Raw genomic sequence first — 22,025 nt, forward strand, 5'->3', positions numbered from 1 at the left:
AAGACAAAGCTTTGATAAAGCTTTCATTGCGTTTTTGATTTTACTCCAAGTTTCCGGACCAAATATGGTCCAGTTGAGGACCACATTTGGAACGGTGGAGGAAGGCTTAATATAGTTACTTATGACCATATCAGCAACGGTGTTTGTAGAAACTGCCTTCAGCAGTAGCTGGGGTATGGATTGAACCTAATTCATTCAGATTAGTGCGCTACCATCCCGGGCTAGATCTGCACCTAACAGCATATGAGATTGCACTGCAGTAAACACCTAAATTGTCTTTTATGACCTGTAAAGAGCCTTATTACATTTTAAAAAGCTTTATTCACAAAATGTTTACTAAACCAGCAACTGTCTTTTCCATTTTTGCGTTTTTATTGCGATTTACCAACAAAGATACTATTGTATGCCAAAACCAGAAAGAAAATAACATCTAGGGTTCATAAAAAGTTAATTTATTTTTCACAGAGTAACCCTAATCATAGACGGAGCACTCGCGGTCCAGAGAAGTCTTATATTGAAGCTCACGGTTTTTTTTTATATTAATAAACGAGGTATTGCGATTGACCAAATTCCGTACCACACACAATTAATTTCCATTTTTGACTTTAGATTTTTAAACATTCAGTTTAACAAACGAGTATCTATAACACATGAATTGGGAGCCAGAATTTTTCTGGCATAGATCTTTTGTAAAATTGATAAAAAATAAAATTTCCTCAGGGTAACAAAAATTTCTTTTACTTTTACAGACGTTAATTTAAAAGAAAATAAATTTCAACTTAATTGGTCCAGTAGTATTGGGAGAAGAACAGATGAACATCCGAGTGATAAGGGTTCCGTTTTTGTACGTACGTTCGGAGCCCTAAAAATTATACTAATTATATATTACAATAAGGTATACAATATTACATTACATATTTCTATTTATCTTTATTATTTATCGTTATTACCATCTATGTTTTTCGCTTAGTTTATGTTCCTAGCTTTTTCTTGTTTTGTTACCGACTCACGTACGCAATGCGTGTAGGAGCAAATACTAAATAATACGAATAAGATAATATTACAGAGCACAATTGTTGTAATATGAATTACCATTTCTGGAGCTTTTTGCGCAGTGGTTAACAGTGGCGTGCATAAGGTTTTTAACTAAAGGTAGTTAGATACTATTCATACAGATGATTTTGAAATGAGCTTAAAAATCTCGTTTGTATTCTCGTGTGTATTCAAAATACTCATAAGAATGATAATTTATTAAAGGGGAACGGCCACCGTCCCATACAACGCCGGCCCAGGGAACCCAGGTATACCCCCGTATAAAAGTATATGGAAATGATAATATGTGTAAATCATATGTGAAAACAATCCTGGATTATACTTTAAGCTATTTAAGCAATAGCTTAGGGTATCCCGTCTAGGGGGGCATCAAAGGCGATAGAGAAAAAAAATTGAATTGAATGATACATATTCTATCTATCTATTTGTTAACTTAATTGTAGACAGCCTACAGGGGAAGACTGCTGAGGGACGAAAGTATCCAGTTACCTGAATCCGGCACTGGTGTAGACAAATGGTTAGACACACACCCTATAATGGTTGTTTGTCTCTTTGTACAGAACCCTGAAAAATTAATTGCTGTTGTGAATATTTTATTATTTATTGGTGAATAATTTAGATGTTGATTAACTAACACTCTATTCTTAGATATTCAAAAATAGAAAACAGATCGTTCATTTTCAATGTTGATTAATTTTGGATGAATTGCAGAGTATCGAATTCTGTTGTAGAATTTGATGCAGTTTGCAGAATTATGAGTTCATTGGTCGGAAGGAACGATGTTGTTGTTTGAATGCTAAATTACATACGTAATATTTCAATTTCCAAACAACCACCAGTTATGTTCTATTTCTAACATGAATATAAATTTATCTCAAATTAATATGTGGAAATGATTTTGCTTTAATGAAATTCTGAATTTGAATTCCTTTTGTTTCTTATTAATTCGTATTGAATATTTCTCGAATATCATAATTTAACGTGCGAATATCTAGCAAAGCGTGTTTGTTGTATTCTTCTTTCTTATAAAAAACTTCTCTCTCGTTTCACATTTCTTTTGTTAGAGATAGATGAAGTTTCTCAAAAGTGACCTGAATATGGATTGTTAAAGAATCTGCTACTCATCTGAATTGTAGAATTTATACTTAAAAGCGAATAGATGAAAGTTTAGCAGTTTTTCCAACTATATTAATTAATACATCAAATGTACTGTAACTATCAGTATCGATTATATAATGTCCTCAACAAAAAATTTCAAAATATCTTCAATGTACAGAATGTACAAAATGTACAGAATTCGTATTATAAGTATGGATTCTAGATGGCGCTGGCGTCCGTTATGCCACGGTAACGTTTGGTGTTACAAATGGTATAAGTAAAATCTCAAATTGCGAACAAATGTATAGAATTCGACCAGTTTTATTATAAGTATAGATAGATATAGATTTACCCACAAGTTTTCGAATAAGTAGTACTACGTAATAGGTTCGTTTTATATTTGTCCATAATCATAAGTTATGACTTGATATCTTAAACTTATCTTATCTTAATATACGTCCACTAATTAAATAGTAACCTATTTAAATCCATGCACTACGCAAAAATTACATGGGTACAAGCAAATATCAATAATTGTGTCCCTATTGATATTTGCTTGTCTGTTCATCCGTTTTGTTTACTCATTTTAACTGTTTACTATTACCTTTTCTATGTATATGTTAGTAACTGTTTTTGAAAAATCAATGATAGACCAGCAATTTTGTAGTTTGAGCTTTTTGAAGTACATAGCTTTTAAATATTTTTATATTATAAACTTCTGGACACATCTATTAGCCCACCTTGCATTTTCAGTTTCGTTTGGTCCTAGCTAAAATTTTATATTAGGTCGAACAAAAAGTTTTTATGCAGTTTTGAACCTGGCACGTTCATAATTTCATTCAATAGTCTTTTTTTAATTTCGAACACAGAGTTTAAAGAAACAAAAGACAATTTGGTGCCTGTTTGTTGATATCAAACAATCGAATACTAAGATAATTTGATTTTATTGGTTTTCTTAGGTTTAATTATTGAAAGTGTGATTTTTTTACATCATAAAAAACATGAATTGGCTGACCCGATTAAGGCAGTTAAAATTGATCTTCTAGGAACAAGTCCGAATTTTGAGCACTAGGGACTAGTCTCATTAAAGTGTTTTTCAGATAGCATGGGTACAGTGTCAATCCCTTGTATGACATTCACAATACGTACTATTATTGTGAATCGACTGAAACTGAAACGTCTCGTGTAGGATGGTGCGGGTGACGTGAACCATCCTACATAAAACGAACTGTAAATAAAGGGTAGCCATCAATGCAAGATAACAACAATGTCGGAGTTAAAGACTAGTGTAATATGAAAAGTAATTTGCAATAATGTTGCTCATGCAACCTTTACGCTATCACTATGTTTGCTATATAATAAAATAATATGCCGATGAATAATCATAAGAATTACTAGTTTAGGAAAACCAGTGCAAGGCCGACCGGTTGTTAACGGTAGTCGTTATGCCTTACTTTGTAACATTAGAGGAAATATGCGCCTATAACTTCGTGTTAGTGTTCCGGGACAATTTTTAACCGACTTCAAAAAAAGGAGTAGGTTCTCAATTCATCTGTACGTTTTTAAACCGGTGTTGTGTTAATATAAGCCGTTTCTGAAAGAATTACATGAAAGAACATTGTCTGAAAAACCAAAATCTTTATGATATTCTTACATGGCTTGAATTGCGGCTAGTACCGCCTTCAAACTGATCATCAGTTAGAACATAATATGATAGATAGAACATAGTATGATGTTATTATTCGATTTTTAGTTTAGTCAGTATGTTTTAAGTTTTTGAAGTCAGTTGAATTTTTTTCATTAAATTTTTTTTATAATATAATTTGATTATTATCACCACCACCAATATCATCTATTCATCATAATCATCGTCATTATCAGTCGATAGACTTCCACTGATGGATATTGCATGGACCTCCAAGCACAACGGTCTCGAACCGCCAGCATCCAGCGGTTCCCTGCCATCCTCTTGATATCCTCGGTCCACCTAGTGAGGGGTCGACTAACCCTGCGGTTTCCGGTGCGGGGTCCAGTCCAGCAGTTTGGGACCCCAACGTTCATCGGCTCTTCAAACTATGTGGCCTGCCCATTGCTACTTCAGCTTCGCGTTAGCTATGTCAGTGACTTTGGTTCGTCTGTGAATCTCATAATGTCTGATAATTTCTGATCATTATCATCATTGGACGTCTACTGCTGAATATGGACTAGTGCTACCCGCTTGGTGTCGTCAGGCCACCTGATTTAATTACACATAGATATTCCAAGCATTACGATAATTCATGTTGTCACTTTTTTACTTACTACGAGTAGGTAGTTACTACATCCAACCTTTTCATTAAATTTAAAATATTTCGTTAAAGTATTATTATAAAATAGTTTTAAGTATTAAATGTGTTAATTTTATGTCTTTAATGTGTTGTGCTAACAAATAATGTATTTTCTATTCTATTCTACAAATAAAATACCTACCTGATATAGGTATAGTTTATTATATTCTCTAAGTTATCACTGGCTGTTACAGGAAAAAAAATTATTGGCAGTGCCCAAAAATATAGCAAATGTTTTTTTTTTTAATTTAACAAGCGCACTATAACACTGCCACGGATTGATATAAAAGATTCCGTTATTATATAGTACCTAAATATCTTACAGAACCCTATTTTTTTCCAAAATAAAATTTAGCCTATGTTACTTGTGGATAATGTAGCTTTCGAATGGTGAAAGAATTTTTAAAATCGGTCCAGTAGTTTTTGAGCCTATTCATTACAAACAAACAAACAAACATACAAACAAAGTTTTTCTCTTTATAATATTAGTATAGATAAGTCAATAATAATTATAATTATCAAAGGCATTATTAGAAGGATGTATAACTATGCAATTACTTTCCAGGATGTCCTGCTGTATATTAGACACGTCACGTATTGTCTGACATGTTAAGTCATGACAAATATACCTGTCATCTATAAATACATAAATCTATGCACATACATAATAAGATGCCACTGTTAGACCGCAAAGTGTCAGTATGAAACAACTTCAAAGGAATAATTAAGGCTTCTTTACATACTGGTTAGGTAAGCTTTATGTAGATTTATTTGTTCAGATACAGTATGAAGAGCTTCGTGTGACGTTTGGAGGCTAGCAGATGTTAATATTAAAATATATCATCATTATCATAAGCATCCCATTTTCGGCTCACTGTTGAGCATGAGTCTCCTCTCAGAATGAAAGTGATTAAGTCAATAGCCCAATGCGGATTGGTATACTTATACACACGTAGAGAATTAAGAAAATTCTTAGGTATGCAGGTTTCCTTACGATGTTTTCATTCACCGTTTGAGTATTAAAATATAGTATTAAATATTAAAGTATATACAGATTGTAGCTTTGTAGTACACACCCTTGAAGTTCGATCTCTAAAGAAGGAATATAAAAACTTGCACAAACTTGCATGCTCATGTACACATACTCTTACACACCACTCAAACACAACACACACAAACCACTCACAAACACAAACACATGCACTTTTGTATATTATTAGTAATTTATATTTATATCAAATGTATTATAGAGCAAGAGCCCACGACAGCCAGACCTTCGTTATTTTATAAAAGTTGAAAGTTTCTCTGTAGATGTCTCCTATACAGGTAAGAACGACCAGCGACTATAAAGTTTGGGTTGTGGTTACCTGGGCAGGTAACAGGTAGTAAAGGTGTATAAAATAATACTTGAAATTCGTTAAAGTATAAAGCTCAATTTTTTTATATTTCCTTCGGGATAACTTTAAAAATCTCGTCATCCATTGCCGGACACTTATGACAGTTGCTACCCCCTGCCAGACACCCCTAAACTTTAATAAATTATAATTATACTTTCGTTATAGTATAAAAGCTAAATTTTATATATGTTACTTGGGGACTTATAAAAAGATGTTACCTCAATAGCCGGACAGTTTTCGTGGTTTTTACATCTTGCCAGACACATCGAAAGTCCACTATAGGTGCGAGCGCGAATGCTTAGTCGATTACTATTTTTAGTGAAATAGGTGATTTTGTAAATATTATGTTTATGTTAAATTCTTTTCATTAATAATATATAAGAATTAAGGAAAACAAACAGCAATAGTCATACAACTAAAATATAGATTGTACTCGTAGAGAGAACGCCATCTATGGGTAGCCAATAAATCTAATTAGAATGCGCCATCTAGTGATCACGGTATATAACTTTTTTAACTGAAATGAGAGTTGCGTTGTTGGACTTATTACCCGAATGGTTGGACAAGTGGAGAATGGCAGTCAATGTGGGAAAGACGGCCGCCATAGCATTCAACATTCGGAGGCCGCTACGTAATCTCCAGCTACGAGGGCAGGGCATAGCATGGCAGACCTCAGTCCGTTACCTGGGATGCTACATCGACGCCAGCCTGAATATGATCCGCATGGTGGACCACACTGTGTGTCAGGCTGCGGCGGCCAGGTCGATGTTGCACCAGGTACTAACATCCCGACTCCCACTGAGGACCAAGCTGAAGATCATCAGCACCTATGTCCGCTCCCGTCTCACGTACGCGGCGCCAGCCTGGTACGCCCTGTGCTCCGCGTACCAGAAGAACCGGCTTCAGGTCCAGCAGAACAAGTGCTTGCGCCTTGCCACCGGAGCTCCAAGGTATGTCAGGAATGACGTCATACACCGAGACACCAGGACGCCCGCCGTGGAAGAATTCGTCCGGAACCTAGCGCACCGTATGTTCGTGCGCGCAGATAACGGACCATACCAACACCTCCATGGCATCGCACTCCACCGCGAGAGACCGCCGAACGGGCGTCCCCTACCTCGCGAGCTCCTTCTAGTGGCCGAACCTGCAGGCGCAGACACTTACGGCGACGAAGATGGCGACGAGATGGATGACGCACATACCGGACTTGACACCGCCCCAGCGCAGGATAGCGAGTAATTGCAGTCCGCGCGGGGAATTTTGATTGACATCGTCTACTACCCTTAGGCCGAAAGGTCTCAGCCCCGAAAGGGGCTGGAAGAACATGACCGGGGGAACAAGATCCCCCGCGCCATACCCGGGCAAGGAGGCGTAGCCTCGAGGCCCGTACCCCCACCTGGATTTTTGTCCAGGAGGAGATGACCTGCCTGAGTTGCGTATCTATCTCAATATATAATGTATCATCTATGGATGGTGCGCAGTAAAAGAACGCACTCGACTAAGCGCTCTATCTCACTCGCACCTACTTGAACAGTTGTTACCCCGCACTCGCACCTATAGTGGACTTTTGATGTGTCTGGCAAGATGTAAAAACCACGAAAACTGTCCGGCTATTGAGGTAACATCTTTTTATAAGTCCCCAAGTAACATATATAAAATTTAGCTTTTATACTATAACGAAAGTATAATTATAATTTATTAAAGTTTAGGGGTGTCTGTCAGGGGGTAGCAACTGTCATAAGTGTCCGGCAATGGATGACGAGATTTTTAAAGTTATCCCGAAGGAAATATAAAAAAATTGAGCTTTATACTTTAACGAATTTTAAGTACTATTTTATACACCTTTACTACCTGTTACCTGCCCAGGTAACCACAACCCAAACTTTATAGTCGCTGGTCGTTCTTACCTGTATAGGAGACATCTACAGAGAAACTTTCAACTTTTATAAAATAACGAAGGTCTGGCTGTCGTGGGCTCTTGGGCTATTAGTCTACTATATATTATGGAAGAGCGGGGCCGCCCGTCACAAGTTACAGTAGCAATACTGCAAACTTAATGGGATGGTTCCAATCACAATATTACTGCTATGTTTGAAAATAATGTACTAATATGTTGAATCCTTGGAATAAACTATTATTATTAAAAAAAAAAAAAAGATGTTTACAAGGATGTGTGCCGCGCAAACTAACGGTCAAATCAAATTAATATGCTGAAGAAAATCACACCAATATTATAAACGCGAAAGTTTGTATGGATGTTTGTTTGTTACTCTTTAACGCCGCTCCTACAGACGCGATTTGGCTGAAATTTGGAATGAAAATAGATTTTACTCTGGATTAACACATAGACTACTTTTCATCCCGGGGAAATCCATGGCTATCGCAGAATTTGTAAAAAACTGAATTCCACGCAGATGAAGTAGCGGGCGTCCGCTAGTTTATTATAATCGTTGATTCATCATTGATGATTGACTCTTTTAGTAAAAACAAAGTGTGCGATTAGCTTTATACGAGAAAATCCGCAAGCTTTTTGTCTAAGAACAGGTTTGATGTTTACACTTAGTTTTGCCCTACATTCGCACGCCAAGGTGATCCAGAGAAATTATATTCCTTGTTTACATTACGTTTTGTTGCCATTTTACTACGAGTTGCGTCAGATTTATATAAAGCGTGCGGCCTTTACACAATGTACTAAGAGCCTGCGATTGCGAGACCTACCCCATTTTATAAAAACTGAATGTTTGTTCTACTTAAGTTAGCGCGACAATTATGGAGTTTGGACCATAGTGGCTTTGGGAGTTAGCATGTTTCAAATGTTCAAGATTAACTTAATTATCCAAATAGAAAGAGGTTTTTTTTATTTTCTACAGGATATCATGAGACATCAAGTCTTCATGGTAACTCATTCATCATCATTATTATCAACCCATATTCTGTTTACTGCTGAGCTCAAGTCTCCTCTCAGAATGAGAGGGGTTAGGCCAATAGTCCAAGACGCTGGCCCAATGCGGATTGACAGACTTCACAGTGGTGGCAGTGGTTGTATCCACTGGCTCGGTAGCTCATTATTTATCATTAAAGTTTGATCTCATAGTGTTTTTCGAAGGGTAGCCGATAATGTATATGACTGACAACTATGGACATTATTAATTTTAAAATTGTGCCGGGTGAAATAAAAAAAAAAACACTTGAATGCTTTACATCTTGTTGTTGTTTACCTTTCAACCTCCCAAAGTCATCACGGTACTTAGACTAAGATTGGAGCATGGTCTGACAAAAGTTTAGCTTTTATTAAATAAAAAAGGTCTAGCTATTGCAGGCTGCTATTTTAAGTGCATAGAAGTTTATTGTGAAGCCAACCATTAGTAAGCGTGTTTCGAGCACGTGCAAATTTTATTTGCTGATGAAATTAGTTCCGAAACTAACGTAAGAAATTCTGGGCGTTATTAAAGAAAGTTCTTCGGAAGCTTTTGCGAATTTGCTCAGTGGCTGAAGATTGGTTGATTGCGTAACCTTAAATAGTGAAATAAATAAATAATAAAAGCTTTTTTTACACTGAAGAGTATGATCAGCCGCGTGGCGCAGTGGGTAATGCTGATGACCCTGCTTTCTGCATCCACGACCGTAGGTTCGATTCCCACATCTGGAAAATATTTGTGAGATGAGCATGTTTTCCAGATGGGCATATTTTCCAGTATCTGGGTGTATTTATCCATTATCTAAGTATTTATTAGCAGTTTTTATAAACATATTTGATAAAATCCGCTATCTTAGTACCCATAACACAGACTTCATTCAACCTTTCCTGAGTTTGCTGGGCTTTTCCCGGACCAAGGCGCATTTGGACCTCTCGTAACTTTAATTTTACGAGTTTAACCGCCATTAAATCATGACATAACTTGACGTTTCAAAAGTGCTTGTAAATTAAGCCTAATTGATAAAAATGATTTTTTTTTGTACGTTCACTTTGTGTAGGTAAGTAATATTTATTTTATATTATCACCATCATCATTATCAGCATATTTTTAACATCTCACTACATATGACGTACAAGTACGACAATATTAACGCAAGGGGTTTTAACCCATGTCCTTTCGATGTTGAATTTGGTTTATTTTGGTCAAAGGTTTTAATCAAAGAGCTGATTGGTTTGTTCCGTTTTGCTCGGAAGTCCATGCAAGAGCCCTACATCCACCACTGGACGTCCATCGACAGTCAATGATAATGATGATGATGATGATGATGATGATGATGATGATGAATCGAAGATCTATTGCGGCTTCAAAAACCAAATACGTGTTCATATGAAGATCCACCAGGTTTGATTTACAATCATTTAAAACAAACATTTTTTGGTATTGATGAGACTAGTCTGTGTCACAAAAAGAAAACTAATCTCCAAAAAAAATCCTTTATTACTCGTAGTTGTGTCTGTGCTCCCATTGATAGGTATCTCAATCACTTACATCCTTTTGGATATCGATTGATACAAGATCAAGAGTTAAATGAACTAAAATGTCACAGTCATAATGACTAGGCTTATTGTAGATACCGCGAAGGTTAACCTTTTTGCTGTTTTATTAAAGTCAGTCTGATTTTTTACAGTAGTCAGAACCTTAGCACAAGTGGCCTAACTTATATTTGTATGTTTCTTAATTTTATGCAACCTCATTTTAACTACTAAAAATATTTAATTGGTCTTCATGTTACCTTTCATACCCTCATGTAAAAAGGTTTGAAGTTAACTTGAAAGAAGAGAGTATAGATGCGATTGGAACCCTCGTAACTTTAATTTTAAGTTTTTGACTAATTCACTATTATCTGACGTTTTAAAAATGCTTGTAACTAAGCCTAATTAAATTTGACTATGACTTTATCTACCAGCTATATCGCTTAGTGATCCTTCTAAGTTAGAGTGGTAATTATCCGAGTCTGAAGTCAATTTAAAAAATACATAATATAAATTCTTTCCCTAATATAAACCATTCACTAACCTGGCACCGCCTTATTAGTAAAATAAAAAAATATGGTAGAATGAGTAATAATTATGAATTATTATAATTTTTTGTACCGTAATAAAATAAATAGAACACTTGACGTGCTTTTTACTTGATCGAAATAAATCTATACTTTATTATTATTCTTTTAAACTAGCGTACTCTAGATTCTTTGTATGGTTTTTGTGATTTAAAAATTAAGTATTTTTTTAAAGTTATACACTCTATTTATCTCTCTAATATTTTTGTCATTTTTTTAAATTTTTAAATTTTCCGTCTTAGGATAGTTTTACACAAAATAATAAATATCTCTAATGCTGCGTTTACCTAACTAGCCATTATATAATAAATCATGATCAATGACTCGAGTAAGGCGAGCAAGGCCGTCTTGGATTCGGTTGAGCTTTTGTAAGACGATTAAAATGGTATTACAGGAAGCGTGGAGGCTCATGTTTTTTGTTCATTAGTATTTTCTCGATTTGCATATTATATATTTTAATGTATACTTACAACGTAAGGAGATATTTAATTTTGATATAATGAGGTATTACAGATATAAAAAAAAATTAAAGCTGTTGTAATTCTTTAAGTGTGATATTGCGTTTTATGAATACTTATGTGTTTTGTAATGCGTAATTTTAAATTAATGATAACTTAAAAGATGTTTGTTTGTAGAAAGAAAAGGAAAATTGTTTTTAATCAACAAAATAATGCCTAGGATGATTTAAATAATATTCTTTTGAATATTTATTCGTCGAAATACTAAGTATCTAACTATTCAAATGCCAATATGCATGTCCAAGAAAGGAATGGTATTGTTTCCAGGTTGTAGATATTATATTATATCTGCGTCTGCATACATAACGTAGGTCTATGTATGATAAAAAATATATAATTTTCTATTCGGTTTGCTTGTTAATAATATTCAAAGATTATTAACACAAAAATGTATGAATCCTTTTAATTTGCATAATTGAGAATACGCTAGTTACTTTAGTGATATTATCATACATTATTATCTTCCTAACGTTAGTTTTTTAATAAATTATTCATTAATAAATAAAAGGAATATAAAAATATTAAACTCATATTAGTTAATTAACAGTTTATTTCACGAGTATTTTAAATATTTACACATGTAAAGGTTTGCCTCTTCATCGCTTTGAAGTTCTTTGGACCCTTAAAAGGTTTGACTGCCTCAACGTTTAAGTCTATTGCCTAGTAATTAAATCACAGTTTAGGAGATTCATCTACGGTTTACCAGCCAAGACGACCAGCGTAACCGAGACCGGCACCGTAGCCGGCGGCTAGGGGAGCGGCGGCGTACGCGTTATAGGCCAGGGGAGCGGCGCCGTAAGCGAGGGGAGCGGCGGCGCCGTAGTTGAGGGCAGCACCGTAGGCCAGGGGAGCGGCGGCGATGCCGGCGGAGTAGCCCAGGGAAGCGACGGGAGCGATGGCAGCGCGGGCAAGAGGGGCGGCGTAGGCGGAGGCGACGACGGGAGCAGCGGCGTAGGCGGGGGCGGCGACGACGGCGGGAGCGGCGATCACAGCTGGGTCTTTACGCACAACAGCGTTGAAGCCGTTGTGTGCGTCGGCGGCGTAGTCGACGGTGCGGCGGGTGCCGTCGGACTCCAGCAGGGAGTATTGTCCGACCACGTTGTCGCCGACGCGGGTCTCTTGCTGGCTCTTCACATCGCCGGTGTGGGGGTCGGCTACTCCATAGGAGAAGCTGCTGTAACCACCGCTGGCGTTGGCTACCGCAACCAACAAAGCGAAGACTGCGACCTGTTATGCAGAAATGTGGTAAATTAGCATTGCTGGAACACAGTAACAAAAAGCTCTGTTTGCCTTTATTTATTTTGAAATATAAAGACGTCTTAAGTTTGAAGAAGTAAACTATAAACTTTAAGGCATAAAATTATGATTGGAACAATGTTCTTTTGAAGACTAAAGATCCAGCAAACGGTCGAAGAACCTTTTAATATTCCATGTATTCCGCTAATAAAGTTCAACCTTGGCTATCGTTAAATATTATCAAACTCCATGTTAATATTGCACCAATTATATTTTTACCTTGGAGAACATGTTGCTTTGTTTGCTGTCTGTGAAACAACTGATGATTGGTGAACAATGTGAGGCTATATATAGCGATTTGATTTTTAAAGATATGCGAGCGCGACGTAATCAGATTCGTTGCAGGAACTTGTGAAAGACTGTTGACCTACGATATATTCACAAGGAAATTACATTCTTTTTTTTATTACACACGTATCCTATAATAGTTAAATAGTATTTAATAGCTACAAATAATCTAACATTCAAGGCTATTTCAATGGGCCGGCTCGGATATCGATTGATAGGGCTATTGAGTTACCAAATTTTATGCGTCGATAAACAATGGGCTTTCTGGCGTGGCATTGCTAATACATGCTTCAAATAATATCATGTCGAAACGAAAAACTACTAGTTACTTCAGCCTAAACTTGGTTTACAACATTGACTTTGTATATTCTCGACAAACGACCAATCACCTTCATCATTGCCAGCAATTTATAAGATTTAAATTTGACTCTCTTTTATAGGAGATCAGCTGCTCCCAATGTACGAGTAGGTAGCCCGGCCCATAGACTGATACTGGACTGATTTATGACCAATATAATATTAGATTTGAGTCCGATTAGAACACACAAAGTATTTGAATAAAGGATAATTTATACCTATCTCATTTATTTATTTACTTAATTGCATAACAATTCTAAAATACAAATAAAGTATAATATTATTACTACGTCATTCTAGCATGTTTAGTTTCAAATTATTTAGTGAGACAGACGCTTTTGCCGATAGTGTTGTAAGGAGAAGCCATCATTCATTATATCTTTCCAAACGTTTAGCTGCATAATACATAATTGGTTTAGCGTATGTAGGATATCCGTTTTCTCACGTCTTTACAAAGTTTCCAAGGTTACGGGCAGGTTGTTACATATTCTCTTCGTTGGCTTATCGAATCTGATTATGAATTAAAGTTAAGGAAAATAACTTGACCTAAATATCCTTATAAAAATATTTTTTGACGGCCTCTGTGGCGCAGTGGTATGCACTCACAAAGGTCCTGGGTTCGATCCTCGGCTGGACCGATTGAGATTTTCTTAATTGGTCCAGGTCTGGCTGGTGGGAGGCTTTGGCCGTGGCTAGTTACCACCCTACCGACAAAGACGTACCGCCAAGCGATTTAGCGTTCCGGTACGACGTCGTGTAGAGACAGAAAGGGGTGTGGATTTTTATCCTCCTCCTAACAAGTTAGCCCACTTCCATCTAAGACTACATCATCACTTACCATCAGGTGTGATTGTAGTCAAGGGCTAATTTGTAAATAATAAATAAATATATATATATATAAATAAGTACTTATATATATATATATTTATTTTATATTACAGTTTGGATTCTATAAATGCGTTTTTATAATTTTAATGACATTCGTAATAACAAAGAGGTAAAATTATTATTGTGAGGATCTCTGGATCTACTGAACCGGTTTTTAAAATTCTTTTACCACTAGAAAGCCACGTTACTTGAGAGGGTCATAGGTGATATTCTATCCTAGTTTACTTAGGGGAACGGGAATTACGCGGGTGAAACCATGTACCAAAAATGAATAATTAAAATAAACAACACAGGGCCGGAGGAAAATAAAACTCACGCGAGTGACTTTGATTGTAAAAAAAAATTTTGTGGTTATGGTAGTATTTTAGAGGTTTTATTTTTAAAATAAAAGCACGCGTTACTTTGTAAAAGTGTTTAATTTACAATGTACACACTTTAATATTTTCCGCTAAAATTTTACAAAATTACACAAAGCATCGTGTGGTGTCGTATTCTACCTTCATAATATAAAACGAGAGTATACGCCATAGCCAGACTTACCACATTTATGAAAGCTAGAAGTTTGTCACTACCACAGGTAAATACGGTAGCTAATTATATAATTAGAGTCTGAAATCTTCTATCTTCCAAATCCACCATGGTCTCGGTCAAACTCTAAATCGTACCAAGTACATATAATGACTTTTTTTCTTTTAAATATGACCAATATTTTCATTCCCCTCCAATTAGTCGGAAAGCCCTGTATTATGAGTTGGTATGACAAGAGTCCAACGGGGCGGGTATCGAACCGCCATCCCTCGGTGAAAAGTCCGACCGCTTTACCATTGAGCTATTGGTGCTCTTTAAAACACCCTTAAAGATTTTTTAAAGACGAAGTGTTGTCAGCTAACGGTTTTAAGACTGGATACATGGTTCCACATGATATCAGGTCACGTTACTACCATAAGTAAATACGGCAGCTAATTATGTGGTTTATATCGTAGTGGATTTGGAAGGTAGTAGATTTCAATTCGGCTAGACTTCAAAGTGTCACAGACTGGTGTCGGGCAGCAGCGACACTAGAGCAAGAAGTCTAGGCCTGCGAGTGACCAACCCGCATGCCCAGCGTGGTCATTTATGGGCATTACCTTTCATTGAAAACTACAACACAACAAAGCTCCTAGTCCACGGTGGCTTTGGCAGCGCTTGTAATAACGGTGGGGCAAGGGGTGTCAAGAATCTCAGACTACAGCTGGCAACATTTAACGCACACATTTTGCCTGAAGTCGAAAATCTCGGAACAGTGCGTGTTGCCAGTTATGGTGGACGTTCCAAGGTGCTGGAATGGCGAACCCGCACCAGCGTAGTATTAGTTCACTAAATGGGCCGAGGAAATAAAGCGGGTTGCAGGGAGCCGCTGGATGCTGACAGCTAGTGAATGTTCATCGGCTGATAATGACGATTATGATGATGATGAAATTTCAAAGGCTCAGGTCCAACTGTCCGAGAATAAAAAGTATTCTTTTTTGATATTTTCTACGGGCTGACAAAGTCATAACTCAAATGAGGTATATCCGGGTATCGCATGCCTTCAGTCCTTGCAACCTTAATTACGTAACTTAGTATAATGCAGGTATGTCATATCACTCATATGACATGTTTCGTGACGTAGTTGATTTACGTCAAGCAATCAACGTCACAAGGCTGCATGCGTTGAAGTCGTGAATGAATTCCGTGTGGGTTCGAATTTATAATTGCATGTAATTTTCGCAGCGGCAATTCCATGTGTTACGGGTTTGATGCCCCGTGTTATTGAATTTTAGCATTTTTAGGGGTTCCGTAGTTAAACAGTTATACAAGACCCAAATGGTAGGCGTCCACATATCCGCATCGTACGTATTGGACGAATCGCATCAAATGGATCGTAGTATTCTTTGAACATACAAGTGCGTCCATTGATCCAAATTGTAAGGATCGCACGAATCTACCATAAATTCCGTTTGAAGCGTCAGATCAGTACGTACGTTTCGGATATGTGGACGCCATCTTGGGTGGGACTTTGGATGGTTTTAATGCTTTTGAACCATTACTAACAACCACATATCTAATGTTAAGATAACCATGTAAGCACTTAACTGCAATTTCATCTATTGTTAAAGGAACACCAAGGATTTACAAGACGGAGGTCCTGGGTTCGATCTCCGGTTGGGCTGATTGAGGTTTTCATAATTATTCCAGATCTGGCTGGTGGGAGGCTTCGGCGGTGGCTAGTTACCACTCTACCGACATAGACGTACCGCCAAGCGATTTAGCGTTCTGGTACGATGTCGTGTAGAAACCGAAAGGTGTGTGGATTTTCATCCTCCTCCTAACAAGTTAGCCCGCTTCCATCTTAGACTGCATCATCACTTACCATCAGGTGAGATTGTAGTCGAGGGCTTACTTGTAAAAAAATACCAGTCACTTACCATGGAGGATCAGTGGTTTTCATTCAACCCATCGGTATACCTGATTGTTTTCTACATAGCATAACGAACGATCGATATTTGCCTTAAGTAAGAATTAATCAACTAAATCTTTCATGTCAAATCGTATACCTTGGAGTATGAGGTGTTAGGCATACCTATTAAAAGGCTTTAAAAACTGCGTGAAAGTTTGATCCAAATCGTCTATTTCATCCGTCGTTTTGCTTCGTCAATGTCTCGTTAAAATAACAGTAAATATCTATCCTAGGTACAGGTTTATCAATCAATGTGATTTATCATTGAATTAAAAGAATTATATTTGTAAATCAATCACAAAGTAATAGCTATAAAGAACCATATAATTTTTAATCGGCGTGAAACAAAACAATCATTCACAAAAGTTCTTTCATAGCGTGATACGAGATGTTGCAATCTACACCCCGTAGCAGAAGGTCCGACGAGTGTAAACAAATATTACTCTTACATTCACCGCACTACGATACAAGTTTCATATCCTGCTCTGTCTCCAATCCTAGCGTCCGTACTCGCTTTACTTATATATAAATAGTACAAATTGGTGGAACAAATCAGTTGCACTCTACAGTCGACACTAACACACCTACAATGACTTCAAAGGTATATTTTTACCAAAATATATTATTAACCAACTATTGTAATATATGGGCGTTAAAGTTGCTAGACCATAAATTGGACGTTCAAAGTATTTACGTATAAATTATACAAATAATCTTGAAAATTAATATTTACCTATTTTTTACCTAGACTATTGGCATCGTCGAGCCATATAAGTACTATGCATAGCCATAATATCCAGTATATTATAGCTAGTAGCTATGGCTATAGAATTAAAGCTAGCTATTAAAGCTAATTAAAGCTATAGAATTAAATCGTCCGTCATTTTATGTTTTTCATTTGCTTTAAATTAGTTTTTAACTTATTAGCATACAAATATTTTTTTTAATTATGATAATGCCTAGTATTATAGGAATGTAAATTATATTTTTCTTCTTATAACTTTCAGTTTGTAGTATTCGCTGCCCTGGTAGCCGTAGCGCAAGCCAGCGGTGGTTACAGCAGCTTCTCCTATGGAGTAGCCGACCCCCACACCGGCGATGTGAAGAGCCAGCAAGAGACCCGCGTCGGCGACAACGTGGTCGGACAATACTCCCTGCTGGAGTCCGACGGCACCCGCCGCACCGTCGACTACGCTGCCGACGCACACAACGGCTTCAACGCTGTTGTGCGTAAAGACCCAGCTGTGATCGCCGCTCCCGCCGTCGTTGCCGCCCCCGCCTACGCCGCTGCTCCCGTCGTCGCCTCTGCCTACGCCGCCCCTCTTGCCCGCGCTGCCATCGCTCCCGTCGCTTCCCTAGGCTACTCCGCCGGCATCGCCGCCGCTCCCCTGGCTTACGGTGCTGCCCTCAACTACGGCGCCGCCGCTCCCCTCGCTTACGGCGCCGCTCCCCTGGCCTACAACGCGTACGCCGCCGCTCCCATCGCCGCCGGCTACGGTGCCGGTCTCGGTTACGCTGGTCGTCTTGGCTGGTAAACCGTTGACAGGATAACATCATGAACTGTGATCTTAGTAACGATTAGACAATAAGTTGTTATGTTGGGGCAGTCAACTCTTTCAAAGATCCAAAGAACCTCAATGCAACAAGAAAGGCATAATTTTTTACGTGTAAATATTATTATATAATTGAAATGATCCATAAGTCAAAGAAAAAATAAACTTTTTGACTAACTATATTATCTTCTTTTTATTTATCCATCCTTATGCATTCGTAGAAAGAGAAGTACCTACATTAAACATTAGGTGTGTGTTATATTGTAACGTCGTGGATTTTAATTTTGGGTGGTCAAATTTGGAATCTCTAGGTTTGTTTCGAAAGGCAGCGACATCGATGAATGTCGTAGAGATTACGAGGTTCGCTGCTAGATGGCGCTTATATTAAAGTGCTCAGACAAATAAATATGGACAAGTAGTTGGAGCTTTATAATCTGTATATAGACTTAATATATGGTTAGAGGTATTCCACAAGTAACGAAAGGTATGGAATCCGAAACCGACTTTAAAAACAAATGTCACATATTATCTGTGCAATTTGTTGATTGTACTCTGTAAGAAAGATGAATCGGTAACTTTATAGCTTTGCTATTGGTGAGGTTTTTTATGAAGAAAGTCCCGTTATCTTCTCGTTATATACTCGGGCACGTTCGAGTTTTTTCTTTTGGCTGGCTGAAATTTGGAGACATGTAGTTGACTTTCCAAAACATTAAATTTACTTAGAGGCAGTGATGTAAGATACTTGGTAAGACTCGAATTTATATTTGGTTAGCATTCGTGATTATCGAATTTTGTTGTGCTAAAGAGACAAATTCTTGCAGTTCCGGTCAACCATAAAAATTTCCCGTGAGATGTTAAGATGGCTACCTACTGGGAACTAGGGCGGGATATCCTTTTAAGGTACTCGGTTGAAATTGTTTTTTTCTTTGTCCGGCGTAGGTCAAACTTTAGTGACATGTGCTAACCTCTGTATTTTGTTACAGGATGGGAATGTAATATATTCTGAACTTAACCTAACCTATATACGTGACCTAATGTAATCACACTTCTTCTTAATACAACCACGTTATTATGTAGAAACGTAGATTGGTTGTAGACATTTGAAACGCCGGTTCTGAAACCTTTGGTCATTCTTGGAACATTTTTATGGAACCTGAGTTGACTATTACATTTAATCATTTGCACGCGTCGAGTAGCATGCTGTTAGCGGCGTAAATCTTGGAGGTTCGCTGGCCGCCAGACAAAATGACGGACGGATGAATGCAACAGCAAGGTCAGCGACCGCGTGGTGTCAGCTTCCATCATAAACGTCAGGTCGTACCTATTCTTTCTTTTGTTAAATGGAGTCATGCTAAAACTTCTATTTTTTATATATTGTTTTTTTAAAAGGATGCGTTACATTAATTGTTGGTGGTGATTCGGATATACCGTTCAGATTACAATAAGATTTAGAGATAACTAGACCTCTTTCGTGAGTGTTTAAAATGCAACGTGTTTGTTGTCCCTTTAGTATAAACGTGTGTAATTGCTAAGCGAACTTAAATGGAATCATCCTTGTGGATTTGGCTGGTAGCGATGTGAATTCATAACTTCTAGTGCGTTGTTCGACGGACCCACTTTAAATACCTAGCCGTGGCAGTGGTTTGGTCAACAAAAATCCAAACGCTATATCGACACCATCTAATCCCCAAGGATTGGTATAATAAAACAAATATTTGAGATAACCACTGTTTATTTACAAAGTATGTACAAAGTAACTTAACATTTAGGAAACCTGGTTTTTTTTTATGTAATTTAACCCATTAATATTTTGTCCTTTTAGGGTTTCTCAAGGGTTTAGCATTACTTTTATATTGTAAAAAAAAGGTTCATCTAAAAATATAGAAGCCAAATACCGGTGATTACTGTAAAAGTGTTTTTTTTGTTTACTTAACCCCGCATCCTCCTACGGGTATAGATCCGAAAGCCAGAATCTCGGTGGTAACATTTGAGATTCTGGTCTACAAGCTGTATGTTTGGCTGGTGACGCACTAGAAATTTCATCCAAATCGTTTCACAAAAACCGGCACAAACTATAAGGCTTGCAGTGGCGCCTGGGGATTTTTTTATTAATCCTAAAGGATCTGTACAACGTGGGAGAGAAAAGGGAATAATAGAATCATCCGAACACCACTCTAACAATATTTTTTTTTGTTTTCTGTTCCAATTTCTATTACTATAAGATTTTGTTTCAGCATAAGCTTAATGTAAAATAACCCATGATCATTTTTTTTGTGATGGTGTATTTGGCATAGTTAGTTATGTTTATAGAGAAATTTAATTACTGAATTTTTAGTTATTATTGTTATTTTAAGTAACTCAATATTAATTTAATGTTTTAAAAAATAGTTGTACCATCACCAATAAATAATGTCAGGTCATAAGGAAATACAGTTTCACTCTTTGAGGAAGGATGAGCTGGTATACGAGGTCTCGATCAGATCCGAGACTCCGGGTAGTACTGTAGATGAGCTTAGGAGGCAGATGCGAGGCCTCATGATTGAGTGCCCCTCGACTGCCATATTAGAAACAAATATAGACAGCAACACCGAATTAGTAATAATTAATGATAAGTTAAATGAACTAGCCACAATTATTGAAGGATGGGGAAAATCAGGTGATAGGGGATCTATAGCAAGGGCAGAGGCCCTAGCCTATCACCTGTTTCATAGAGTAAACAGATTGAAGGTCGACGAATCAGCTAAGGTTTCAGCCAAGGTCGGGGAGGCCAGACTGAGATTAGGAAAATTTATTGCAATCATTGAAGCGCCTGGAAAAAATGTTTCAGAACAATTGTCTACATCTTCTAAGCCGTCACCTTCAGCGGAGGCTTCGGAAATAGAGTGCTCCGGGGACAAAAACCTGGCGAAGTGGAACCTAAAATTTAATGGCTCCACCGATCCGCGCTCCTTCGTCGAACGAGTGGAGGAGCTTCAGCTTTGCTACGGTGTCTCTGAGGCTAAACTCTTCAGGTCGGCGGTTCAGCTGTTTGAAGATCAGGCACTACTCTGGTACAGAGGTATCAGAGATCAGGTACGCTCTTGGTCTGACCTTAAAAATCTTTTATTAGAGGAATTTGACCCCGTCGATTATGACTATAGGTTGCGAGGAGAGATAAGATCTAGGACGCAGGGGGCTGAAGAGCCCGTGCATATATATTTTTCTATAATGGCTTGCTTGTTTGCTCGGCTGAGGACTTCGATGTCCGAGGTCGAAAAATTAGAAATTCTATTACACAATGTACGCCCAAAGTTTTCGCAGCAGCTCGCGTTGACAACCATTTCATCCATATCGCAGCTGAAAGATGCATGCAGGAAACTCGAAGCGGCCAGTCAAAGGGCCACACAATTTGCTGAGCCCGGCCGTTCGAATTCTATTTTAACTCCTGAATTTACTTATAAAAATAAAAATAAAAATGTGGCATATTTGGACAACGAACAAAATTTTCATTCAAATCAGGTTCATAATGACCAGGGTCGTTATAAACAACATAGCAAGTTGCATCAAAATCGGTTTTATAACAGCCAGGGTAAATATGAACATGGTAACCCTCACAACAAAGGACGGGTTAATGATAATGACCAAACCAGGGCAGGGCCGTCACACACTGGTAACAAATATAGAAACCAGCGGTTAGTGAGGCATAACGTACACTGTTACGGTTGTAAAACCCCTGGGTACACGAAGTTTACGTG

General features: G+C 37.6%; 2 protein-coding genes across 2 annotated transcripts; one reads left to right on the forward strand and one right to left on the reverse strand.

The window, feature by feature from the left end:
* Nucleotides 1–11,962: 11,962 nt before the first annotated feature.
* Nucleotides 11,963–13,100, reverse strand: LOC112045485 (larval/pupal rigid cuticle protein 66-like). Its single transcript, XM_024081664.2, has 2 exons — nt 12,946–13,100; nt 11,963–12,657 (listed from the first exon to the last, which is right to left on the reverse strand). Exons 1-2 carry the CDS (start codon nt 12,955–12,957, stop codon nt 12,130–12,132), a joined length of 540 nt encoding a protein of 179 aa, XP_023937432.2. The 5' UTR covers nt 12,958–13,100; the 3' UTR covers nt 11,963–12,129.
* A 4,080-nt stretch (nt 13,101–17,180) lies between these two features.
* LOC112045483 (larval/pupal rigid cuticle protein 66-like) lies at nt 17,181–18,473 on the forward strand. The gene is made up of 2 exons (XM_024081662.2): nt 17,181–17,339; nt 17,746–18,473. Exons 1-2 carry the CDS (start codon nt 17,328–17,330, stop codon nt 18,271–18,273), a joined length of 540 nt encoding a protein of 179 aa, XP_023937430.2. The 5' UTR covers nt 17,181–17,327; the 3' UTR covers nt 18,274–18,473.
* Nucleotides 18,474–22,025: the final 3,552 nt, after the last annotated feature.

The sequence above is a fragment of the Bicyclus anynana genome, chromosome 3, assembly GCF_947172395.1.
Source record: "Bicyclus anynana chromosome 3, ilBicAnyn1.1, whole genome shotgun sequence".
In the NCBI taxonomy this organism is placed as follows: domain Eukaryota; kingdom Metazoa; phylum Arthropoda; class Insecta; order Lepidoptera; family Nymphalidae; genus Bicyclus; species Bicyclus anynana.